Raw genomic sequence first — 11,416 nt, forward strand, 5'->3', positions numbered from 1 at the left:
ATAGAAAACAAAATCAGGTTGAAATCGAGTTAAACTTTTTCACACATTCTTCTCATTCTGCCTACAATTCCCACAGTGCACCATGTGCAGGGCTGCAGCTAACGATGATCTTCACTACTGATTAATCTACTGATTATTTTCCCCTTTAATCGTTAGCTTTAATTTCTTGATCATGGATGACTACAACAAGCAGAAAATATTCACATTTGAGAAGCTGAAACAAGTGAGTTTTTGCCATTTAAAAAAAAAAAAAGACTAAAAAGATTAATCAATTATCAAAATAGTTGGCGATTCATTTTATGTCGATCGATTAATCAATTAATTGACTCTGGATAATCTGAGTTTTCATTAGGAACTATTATCTATTCAAAATAAAAAATTAAATCTGGATGAACTGACCATTTCAATGTGGTTACACTACTCATTCTGCCCACAGCTCCCACAATGCACTGCGTCTACACTGTTTCGAGGAGCAGAGAAGTGAAAACCAGAAATAAAAGTGAAGCAAAAAAACTAAAAATTCCCAAATTAAACCCAACATTTTAACATTAATACCACGTTTGAGAATTTAAAGACAACCGGGCATGTTCCATCTACTGGGGAAGATCATGTGATATGACTGAAATCTCCTGAACAGCTACAAATGGACCTTGTGGTGAGACTGTTTTGTCAACTATAGTTTCCAAGGCCAAGAATTAACTTTGAATCTCAACTTCTAAGCCAACAAAAGACATTAAAGTGCTCAGGAAAATGGAAATTTCATCTACATCTACAAGTCCCTGACAAACTCCGTCTGCTGAAGAAGATCATGTGATATGATTGAAAGCTCCAGATCAGGATGCTAAATGAACCTTGTGGTGTTCTGTCATGTACTCGTGAGTGGGTGAGTGTGCAGCTCATTCTGTCCAAACATCAGTTTTGGTCACATAGCATCTTTAATACCACCATTATAATAATTAGGATATCAAAAGTATCGAGTATACATACATCATTTGCATTGCGGTACACAAATCTGAGCTGATTTATGTTTTTATATCTTTCATTCGTTGTTCTCAGGATCAACTTTTATTGTCTCGACATTGTGCTGATACATTGAATCGTCCTGAAGAACTTGACGCTATTTCAGGAAGGAGAACATTTAATTGGACATGTATTGTTAAGTAATATAAAAAGTTTTCGATATTTCCAAATGTAACTTGAATCCTATAGTCTACTACTTTCCAATACCAATAGTCAAGAATCTTGATATAAGCCAAACTAGAGTCCATGTCACCAAAATCAAAGTACTTCAGGTAGGTTTCTTCACCTACAGTGGTCTTGATATTCTGTAGTTTTTCTTCTCTTTTTTGCAGTAAAGTTCTTGAAGCTGTGGGAACAGTCTCTTGAAGCCATGCCTGTTTTTGTAACAGTCCCAGTAAATGGATTCTCAGGAGTCTGAAGATGTTTGTGTGTGTGTGTGTGTGTGTGTATATATTCGTTGAGGAAAGTGAGGGTCAAAATGGTGAAACGCCTCACTTCCTCTCTCCTCCACCACCTTCAGGGTCTCAGTCCGTGCTGCCTGTCAGACGCTGGTGATGGAGGCCAGGCAGTTCGATGACTTCTGGAGTTTCTCAGGCTGTGTGGTGGGGGGTTCTGGGATGGCGCGAAAGCTGAATGGCAGTCCGATACCACTGGTGCCGATGTGGCCGGGGCTCAGCGCTGGATTCTGCCGTCTATTGCTTTCCACTATGCTGGATGTGTTGGATGCAAGGCTTTCACGCGTCCTGCACAAGAGACAACATGACAGTCAAGTGTTTCAAAACACACTTTGAATTTAAAAAAATCTCACATTGTATATAGCTTAAGTGGTGCTTGGCTAGAAAAAAAAGAATACCACTAAAATATAATTTAAACAGTATACTGAAGAAAAAAAGCAGATCAATTATAGTTACTGAGAACAATGAAAAGAGTAAATTCCTGCCAGGAAAGGGAAAGGTTTCCTTCATTTAATTTTCTTTTACAAATAAGCACAAAAGCTCAATCATCTTCAAAAATACATAGGTAAAGAATCATAAAAATATATGAAAGCAACGTCATGAGACTAAGTACATATATAATACATTATAAATATGTGGCACATGTACAATATTTGATTTTCATGCTGCATTATTCATTCATTATACCCAATATATTATGTCTAAAGAGTACAACTTTCTCGAGAGCCTACAGTAGCATTTCTTATAATGTGTATTAAAGGGACATTCCATCAATTTTCCACATGAAGATCAGCTTGTGAAAACAGGTTTATAATCTCTCCTATCTGTGGCTCATCAGGGTTATTTTCAGACTCTCTTTTTCGGACTGAGACTGTGTGTTAGAAAATGGGGGTGAGGACTTTTAAAGACAAGGGTTTGTAACAGGTAGGAGGGTCTAACGAAAGGTGCTACTGAGTTGCATTGTGGGAAGTGTAGGATCCAGTATTTTTGGAGCTTAACTCATACTTGGCAATAAAAGTCAGGATATCTTGGCCTCTGCTGCTTTGATTTGGACTCTTATTTTTTTAATCTCTCTCTTACAAGTCCAACAGTTTTATGGAAGTGCATTATTAAATTGGAGGAACGCCCCTTCTGGTAACTGTGAGGTCAATCATGCTTAGATGGTTCACAAGTGAGTCACCAAAGTTAAACTGCTGCACTGTGTTCACTCAAGGAGCAGACATAGCTTGCTAGCTACTAACTTTCTTTGTCTTTGTAAACATATGTATGCAGCTGTATATAAAGTTAATGCTTTTTAGCTGTTTGTCATTTACTTCAGCAGTTTTTTATGTATACAACATGTATCTATAAATTTGTTATTTCACCTCAGATGAAATAAAACATGTATTATAACACAGTCTGTTCTAATCCGGTACTATCACAGTCACTCCCAAAGGTTAGTAAGACATTTGTCGCCATCAAAATGAAGGAAATACAACAAAGTGTAACAGCTATGTGGTCCAAGCCTGTGAATTGTCATTTAATTTAAATACCATTCCAGTTATTCATACAGCAACCAAGAGAATTAATAGAATCATTGGAATACTATAAAGGTATTTATTGTTTAGCATGAAACTGTTGGTAATGCTATGTTTTTCAGACGTTCTTCTTTGCATGAAAGAAGTCAGAATCTGTTAAGTTTAATATAACAATTAAGTGTGTGCTTTACACATGATCCGCTAACCCCACAACCAAGTCCAAGGTCATGACACCACTGCACACCTCTTATAGAAACCAAGATCTGTCCAGTGTTATGTGGATTATGCTCTCAGAAATGTTGTTAAAGCGGGAAACTGGTCCTTCTCACTGTTAAACATTTTATCTGATTTAATGGCACAGCTGGAACCTGTTGCTAAGAGCTGATCCTAAAATAGCAAAAAATGATATTCAATATAAATATAGACTGTAGATGTATACACTCAGCACAACCTGCTAAAAGTTTATCAAGTGGATCAAAACATGAAATTGTCAAAAATAATAAAAGTTTATCACACGACCAAAGGTACATACATGATGACAACTCATTTCAGCACCTACCTGGGGGAGTTGAATCCACTGTCCACCGTGACACTGCTGCTGTCCATGCTGTCCAAACGGGCAGAGTGGGCCGACTTCTGGCTGCTGCTGTTCTCCGTCTCCTTGGGGCTGAGTAAGGTCAGATTGGTCTCCAGTTTCCGCTGCAGATCATGGTCCTTCTCCCGCTCCAGTAGCCACTGCATGGTTCCCTCCCCACCACCACCACTGCCTCCACAGTTACCACCCACTTCCCCATGGTCTTTGTTGTCCTCTGCCTTTGCCAACTCTTTGTGCGAGTCCTCCTCTGCGTCTTCCTCCTCCTCATCATCTGATACATTATAATAGTCAAAGGAGGCGGAGGGGACTGTTGGCTCTAAGCAGCCCTGTAAAACTGCAGGTGACGCTGAGGAAGTGGCTGAATTGGAAGGCTGCTGGGGCTCAGGATTGTCTAGGGCCTCTGTTGATTTGGCATGTGAGGCTTTCCGCAATGTGCCGGACTTGGTGTAGCTGCTGTCCACGTAGCCTGTGGACAAGGCATTGTGTGGAGGTTTGAACAAAGTGTCCTTGCTGAAGATCTCTTTCCTCTTGATCACCATACCGCCTCCTCCCCCTCCGGGATCTACATTGTGTTGGTGTGGCGTCAAACGGGCATTTTGCGCCGGCTCTGGCGTCTGGCTTGGCGTCAGTCGCACCGAGCCGTTCTGTCCCTTTGCTGCCGACAAGTCCTCTTTGTACTCCATCGTGTGAGGAGAGGTGAGGTGAGGCGTTTGGCGGTCAGCCGGAGAGCCCTTTCGGAGTCCCCCTGATGAGGTTAATGTGTCATATTCTGATTTTGCCTGAGGCGAAGGGGCAGTTAGGATTGTTTCATTTGACGTATTGCACTGGAAGTACTCATCTGTTGAGGGCTTAGGAGAAAGTCCCATTAGCTCATTGTACGTAGGCAAGCTGTCTCTGCTTTTGTTCCTCTCCATCGTACTCCGGATCCTTGACTCGTCCAAACTCCCTTTCCCCAAATCAGGCACATTAAAATCAGAGTGGAACTTAGCAGCAGAGAACATGATCCTTGAGTAGTGGGAGGACTTCTGTGTGGCACGCAGGGTGCCGTCATCGGTGTAGTAATGACTACGCTCCTCCAGACTGGGTTCAAAGTCTTCTGGAGCCCCCAGTGTCGGGCCCTTGAGGGAGTTGTCCATGGACCGAGAGCGTTCCTTAGCTTGATCTGACCTCTCGTGACGCGACTTCCTGTCCTGATTGTGACTGTGACTTCTTTGCACTCTGGACTGGCAAGTCCCACGCGACGGCTCTGGGAAGGGCATCTCCGTCCGCCTCTTGGCTAGCTCCCCAGACACGTCCCACTCAGGGGTAACGGGGCAGTACGATTCAGTAATGTTGGGGTTGCTATGGACTAGGTACGTTGCGCCTCCACTTCGCCTGCGCTCCAAGGTGTACATGGCCTCCCGAGGCGAGCGAACTAACGAGTGGCTAAAGAAGCGGTAATCCCTTTCCATGAACAAAAGGTCCCAGTTTGAACCCTCAGACGGGTCCCCCCTGGAGGTTCGGGGCTTGCTGTGTGAGCGGGACTTACCATGTGGGGCCCTTCTGTGGCCCCTCCCCCTCCTGCTGCGTGCACTGTGCTGGGCTGAAGACCCCGCCTTGTTCTTCTGCGTACGCTCTTCCTCCAGCCTCTTCATCACAGCTGTGTGCCTCGCCACATTCTCCACTGTTAGGTCGGGGTTGATTCGGCGGATTATTTCCATCTCCACCTCGCGGGGAATGGGCGTGGTTGGCACGTCCTCGTCACGAAGAGGCCACTCCTCTGGGGGGAACTGAGCTGAGAAGGTGGCCAGCTGCCTCATTTTGTCCTTCTTGAAACTTAGCCTGAAGAGCCTGAGACCAAACCTTTTGGATTGCTTCTCACCACTCCCGCCACCACTTCCTTCTTTCTTTTTGGTCAGAGTGTCAGTTTTATAAGGGAAAGAAGTGATGCTTTTGCTCTTATCTACGGGATCTTGAGGCGGCGGTTGCTGGACAGGAGAGGAAGTGGGAAGAGGGGGATAAGGGTATGATGGCGGTTCTCCTCGGTGCTCCTTGGCTGACGTGCTTGGTGGAGGTTCCCCACTGTTGTGATCCTTAGGCGGCTTACTTTGATAAGAATCTCCCCTGTGCTCCTTTGGTGACTTACTTTGGAGCGCAGAGGTATGAAGTCTGGACGAGTCTTCGCGATAGGAGTTGTATGAGTCACTGTGATTCTTCCGAGGAGGCCTCTCTCTCAGGCAGCCAGGTGTGGATGGTGTGACGTTGCCAGACTGAGGCGAAGTGCATTGCTGAGGTTGCTGCTGCTGCTGCTGCTGCTGCTGCTGTTGCTGCTGCTGCTGCTGTGACTGTTGCGGTTGGCGCTCTGGCAGCCGATCATCCAGGTGATACCACTTGTTGTTGGTTCTGATGAGGGAAGGAGTGATATAGTAGGTCTGGGGGGTGACAATGAAGTAGCCCTCTGGAGTTGGGTAGATCTTCCTCTCTCGCACCAGCATGTTCAGGGTATGTCGCAGAACCTCAGAGCTGGGTGTAGGCACGCCTGCAGGAAACACAGATCGGACAAAGTTGAAGCACAGTTTCATAAATTTCGGTTTAAAAAATAATATCTATATTTAAATCATTCAAACACAGGACATTATGAACATTTTGTATGAGTATGGGTACAATTTGGAGACAGTAAAATAATCAAAATGAACAGATTATAGTTCAAGAAAAAAACCCTAATATTATTTGTTTTGCACAATGTGAGAACTAACTAAACTTGACACATTCAGCGTTTTTGGAAACATTATCATCTCACTAGAATTTAAACTAAATTGTAGGATTGAATTTTGCTTGACAACACACAACATGAATTTGTGCAGACAGACCCACTGGTGGGTACATCAGAGTTTCAACAGCTGTTTATTTGAATGTTCCTTTCTATTTTTTATCATCTTACAGAAAATTACAAAGGTCTCTTTTGTGCCTCTTTTAAAAGTTTTAGTTGAGTTTTACACAACATCAAATGGGCTTTTTTTTTTTTTTTCATTTTTAATGAATAATTTAACTTTTTTAAAACCTCAAATCTTCCTCACCTCACATAAATCCACATGCATTTTAAGGAACGTCCATGACTTACTATAATACTGACACTATAACACAATCTAAGAGTTCATCTGTAAGTAAAAACAAATAGTACTTAATAAACTAAACACTCCCATATAAATTACCAAATCAACATTAAAAGTAGTCCATTTTAAACTCCACTCATAACCTTTGTCTAGCAGGGCCTTGTGTTGCCTGACATTACATCACCCCTGTGTTAGTTTTTTTTTACACAGAAATGATGCAACCTATAAGTTTAACTCCTTTCCACTCTGCCATTGTGTTGAAGTAAAGATGAATTTGAAAGACTTCCCATTAAATTTGACTGACAACTTACACAGTGGTTAAATCTTTGCTTTTAAACCTCGTATTTTAATACATTTTTAGGCTTGTTTCACCAACAATAAGAGTAATACTAGATTGAATACTATACTGTAAAACATTACATATATTCAAACCGTTAAAATAAAAGATATTGAGAACATTTTGTTGGAGCATCGCAACAATTTAGAGATGTTTAAAGAACAGATAATCGTTTTAAAAAAAACCTGACAAGTCTTTGTCTTTCACTACGTGAGAACTGCTATTAAAAAGTCTATAAAAAAAAAACTTCTTTCTTAAGGAGAGATAAGATAACAATTTGTAACAAAATAAATGTTTTTGAGTTTAACAATGATTACTGGTCTGTTAAGTAAATAAGAACAGTTTGAGATTCTTCAAACCACGTTAACAACATACAGAATCATAAATAATTTGTTCATAGACATAAATCAATATGTTTATATGTCATTTGTGAAGAAAACTCAAAACAGAATATGAGTAAAATGAAACTACGAGGGGATGGGACAGGGAGCTGAAGATGTTCACTGTGTTATTGTACATTTTAGGTCTGTTTCTCCAACATTTTATTTGTGGATTTAATATTCAAATTTGTAAGAAAATAGTGAAAAATGTCCCCCAGAATCAAACGTATTATCTTAAAATGTCTTATTTTGTCTAAACAATTCAATAACAAGTATTCTGTTTACTATCAAGCTGCTGTCAAAGTGTCTTGCTTGAAAAACGGCTATTGAAATGATTAATCGATCATCAAAATAGTTCTGTGGATCGACTAATTGCTTAATTGACTAATTATTTCCGATCTATTCCTGTTGAAACATTATGATGTTGTTTGCAAGATTTGACAGGATGAAATATCTCAATTAATCACTGAAGTGTGTCAGAGCCCTGAGGTGAGATCAATAGATGTTTAAAGCCCATGTAGATCACTTCTTTGCTCCTTTGAACCTGGCTTTTACGTTCGATGGGTATAAAATGTAACTTTAAGTGTGTAAATCTATACGTTTGGAAAATGTAGTGAGAGGATGTTAATAAGCAGCAAATCAGAAGACAATAAACCACCACAGATGTATATAATCACAATTTCTACCTTAGTATTTACAGAACATTTGCCACGTATTGTATTAAAATAAACCTCTGCATGCAGTGCCATTTTAAGAACGAGGTCAGAGGAGCGTACCTGGGAAGCTGGCAGTGAGGTGCTCCACCAGAGCCTCCTGGTTGACAGGCTTGTGGGCAGAGTTCATAGCAGAGATGGCCAGGCACAAGATCTCCCCCAGCGGGATGAACTGTGACTGGCTGATAGGTGACATACTGATCGGAGACACGTCACCTGCAGGAGGAGGAGGAGGAGGAGGAGGAGGAGGCACAAGCACAACTGTGAGATCATGAATGAACAGCAGGCGCAGCGTGTGAAGCTATGATGTAATGGTCAAACAGCAGCAGTTTGCATGCTGCCTGGAACAGCTCCACCCCTCCTCTCTGTGCTTCGTTTAGCCTCTCGTTCCTCCTGTTTCTCGTAGGTTAGCAAAGCGAGGCAGCCGCTGCAGCAACCGTAACCGTAGTGTGAGATCACCTGAGTCTGTGCGAACCTCGTGATTCAATTCACATCATCTCACATACAGAAAAAAAAGGAAGCTTACACAATCCTTCAAAATGTCAAAACCACGACGTATTTGAAATTTAACAAAATAGAACTGACTTCAGCGCCACATTGAGAGCTTACACGCAGAAATTCTCTGTTGCCTTTGTTGAATTAAGCTGGCTTTGCTGTCAGCAGTAGTGAGTAGTGAGATCATCCTACAACCAGACGGCCCGGCTTCAAGCCCCTCTGAGAGCAAACATCTGCCCTGCTGAAAGGTTGTAAAGCAACACACCGAATCCACCGCTGCAGCATCTGTGCAGTAGCTGACCCTGTCCTCTGACCTAAATCTGGTGATCGATGGAGAATCACACGATACAATGAAGAAAATGTATCATCAAAGCCTCCGTATTTGACTTCTAACACGATGACTCCAGGTTACCAACAGAATTAATGCTGCCTCATTGATCAGTGTTTTAAAGTTTTGCTATCATTCGCTATCTACACTGAAATCTGTGCAGGGCCTCTTCACCACGCTCAGCTGAATGGTCAGTTAAGCAACACGATGACGTTATCTCTGCTTAGTATCACAGCTCCTTAAGCTTCATGTGGCTTTACAAGGCTTTACTCGGTTTTAAGTAAACATGAGAAAAGCGGGATCTGTCAGTGAATTGGTAAAAAAAAAATCACCCTCTCCTGTGCTTTTATAGTATTTTACTTTTTTTGGTAAGGTATCTCAGGGGGTGTGTGAATGAGCTTGTAGTATTTATGTTTATCATCTTACAATGAAGCAAGAAACACAGCAGCAGGAAAATACGCAAATATTTATAGTAAAAGCGATTGAAAGGATCTGATTTTCTTGGTAAGGACGTTAGTTTTGGATGTGAGATGTCCCAGAAGCCCTTTTGTGATCTCAGCAAACACAAAATATCAAATCTGTCACAACATTTGGCGCAAAGGTGATGCCACTTATGTATCCTATCACAACTAAACTTTTGGGTATTCAGGAAAACATTATACATAATGAAAAAACAAAAACAAAATTGATGAATGTACATTTTTTCATTGTGTATTACCATTATATGTATTTATATTTTTAAATATGGGTCAGTAAATATGAAGATGTGAAACTATGTCAGGATTAAGGACGTTACAGAGATTTGGACCCACTGAGGAACATTTTAATGAATTTTAAACACGCCCAAATGAGTGTCCAACAGGAATAATACTAGTAGAAAGCTTTAGATTAAATCATTCAAAATATTTCTCATTCTTCTCTATTTCTATTTGACCTCGTATGATACATTAGAGAAGTAATGAAAAGGGGAAGTTACAAACATTTCCTACTTGATAACATGAAAATATCGTCCACTTTGAACTCTATTGCCCCCAAATCAAACTGTGTGTTTGCTAACTCCGAGCTGCTCTGCGTAGAGAGAGGGTGGAGCTTCTGTTGGTGGGAGTGTAGGACTCACCTGGCGCACGATAACTTGGCGGGGACGGAGAGAAATGAGGAGGAGGAGGGGGAGGAAGATGCTGCTTCTGCACACGGATGTCTTTCTCACTACGGGAGAGATTGTGCTCCAGCGGGCGCTCGGTGAGCTCCGAGCTGGGCCAGGCCCGCCGCAGATTGCTGCTGCGGTTCTTCTTCATCGTGACCCCTTTACCAGGTGGCCTTCACCCCCTGGGGGCTTCTGGGATAAGGTGGGGGTGGTGGAATGGGGAGGATGGGGAAAGGAAGGAGGGAGGTGGGGAAGGAGGGGTGTGCAGGGGGAGGTCGACCAACCTCAGGCTCAGTGCCTCCCCCGCATTAGTAAGAACGTCCCGCTAGAGCGATCACACACCAGACATGGCAGGAACCAGTGTGCACCTTCACACACATACACACGTCTCATTTACATCCACGAGCAAGCTACAAACGACTGTGTTCGCACTGTGGGTGGTTGTCATCGGCTGCTGGGCTCTCCCAGGCTGATCTGGAGCAATGGCAGCGGCGGCGGAGGTGCAGGTGATTGCGCGAGGCATCACCCTTTCATCGGCATCAGTCCCAGCCACCATTTGTAGCATCCCCATTTGCATGCGTAGGGAGGCACATTACGTAGCCGCTCTGATGTGGGAGGAGGGAGCAGGAGAGAGGTGGGGGGGCAGGGGTAGAGATGAGGGAAATGGGGCATTGGAAGCAAGGAGGACGGTGAGGAGAGATTTCAGTGGAGGTTTTGGGATCCGCTTGTTCCTTTCGAGTAGAAGGTAACGGGGGAGGGAAGGGAGGGGATGGATGGATAGTCAAAGATCCAAAGCTTAAGAGGCCCAATCTTCGACAATAGCTCAATTCACCACAGGAGTGCTCGGCCGATCCCCGGAAAACAAAAGAGCCCACTTAAAAAAAAACAGAAATAAAAGCTCCATTCACCCTAATGGGCAGTGAAACCTCAATAGTATGCCAAGCAGCGGAGACGCCACGTTCACCTCCATCTTTATCCGATCAAGCACAAGACCCCATCGTCCTTTCGACAACAGCACACCAGGAGAGGGTGGGGAGAAAAAAATGGAGAGCATAGAAATAAATAAATAAATTCAAGAATAGATATCCACCGTTTCCCGCAATCCAACGGAAGAGGCTCCCGAGCCTATCGCCGTAGCATCCATTCATTAACAGGGGGGGATGCAAACTCCAGTCAACGGCAAATCTCTTTCAACGCTAATGCTGCAGCTGCTCCCAGCACCTCCAGGAAGGGTGTGTGAGTATGTGTGTGTGTGTGTGTGTGTGTGTGTGTGTGTATGTGTGTGTGTGTGTGTGTGAGTGTGTGTGTGTGTGTGTGTGTATGTGAGAAAGTGTGTATGC

General features: G+C 42.9%; 1 protein-coding gene across 3 annotated transcripts; it reads right to left on the reverse strand.

Annotated features, from left to right (window-relative positions):
• Positions 1–1,553: 1,553 nt before the first annotated feature.
• stox2a (storkhead box 2a) lies at positions 1,554–10,227 on the reverse strand. 3 transcript variants are annotated; one of them, XM_070923738.1, is made up of 5 exons: positions 10,050–10,227; positions 8,173–8,325; positions 5,689–6,105; positions 3,552–5,592; positions 1,554–1,763 (listed from the first exon to the last, which is right to left on the reverse strand). In XM_070923738.1, the coding sequence occupies exons 1-5, from the start codon at positions 10,225–10,227 to the stop codon at positions 1,562–1,564; spliced, it is 2,991 nt and encodes a 996-aa protein (XP_070779839.1). In that variant the 3' UTR covers positions 1,554–1,561. The 3 variants fall into 3 exon arrangements, with proteins under 3 accessions (XP_070779839.1, XP_070779831.1, XP_070779825.1); XM_070923730.1 differs by having other exon boundaries at positions 3,552–5,604; positions 5,674–6,105; XM_070923724.1 differs by having other exon boundaries at positions 3,552–6,105.
• Between the last annotated feature and the right edge of the window lie 1,189 nt (positions 10,228–11,416).

Source organism: Enoplosus armatus, chromosome 2, assembly GCF_043641665.1.
Source record: "Enoplosus armatus isolate fEnoArm2 chromosome 2, fEnoArm2.hap1, whole genome shotgun sequence".
NCBI lineage: Eukaryota > Metazoa > Chordata > Actinopteri > Centrarchiformes > Enoplosidae > Enoplosus > Enoplosus armatus.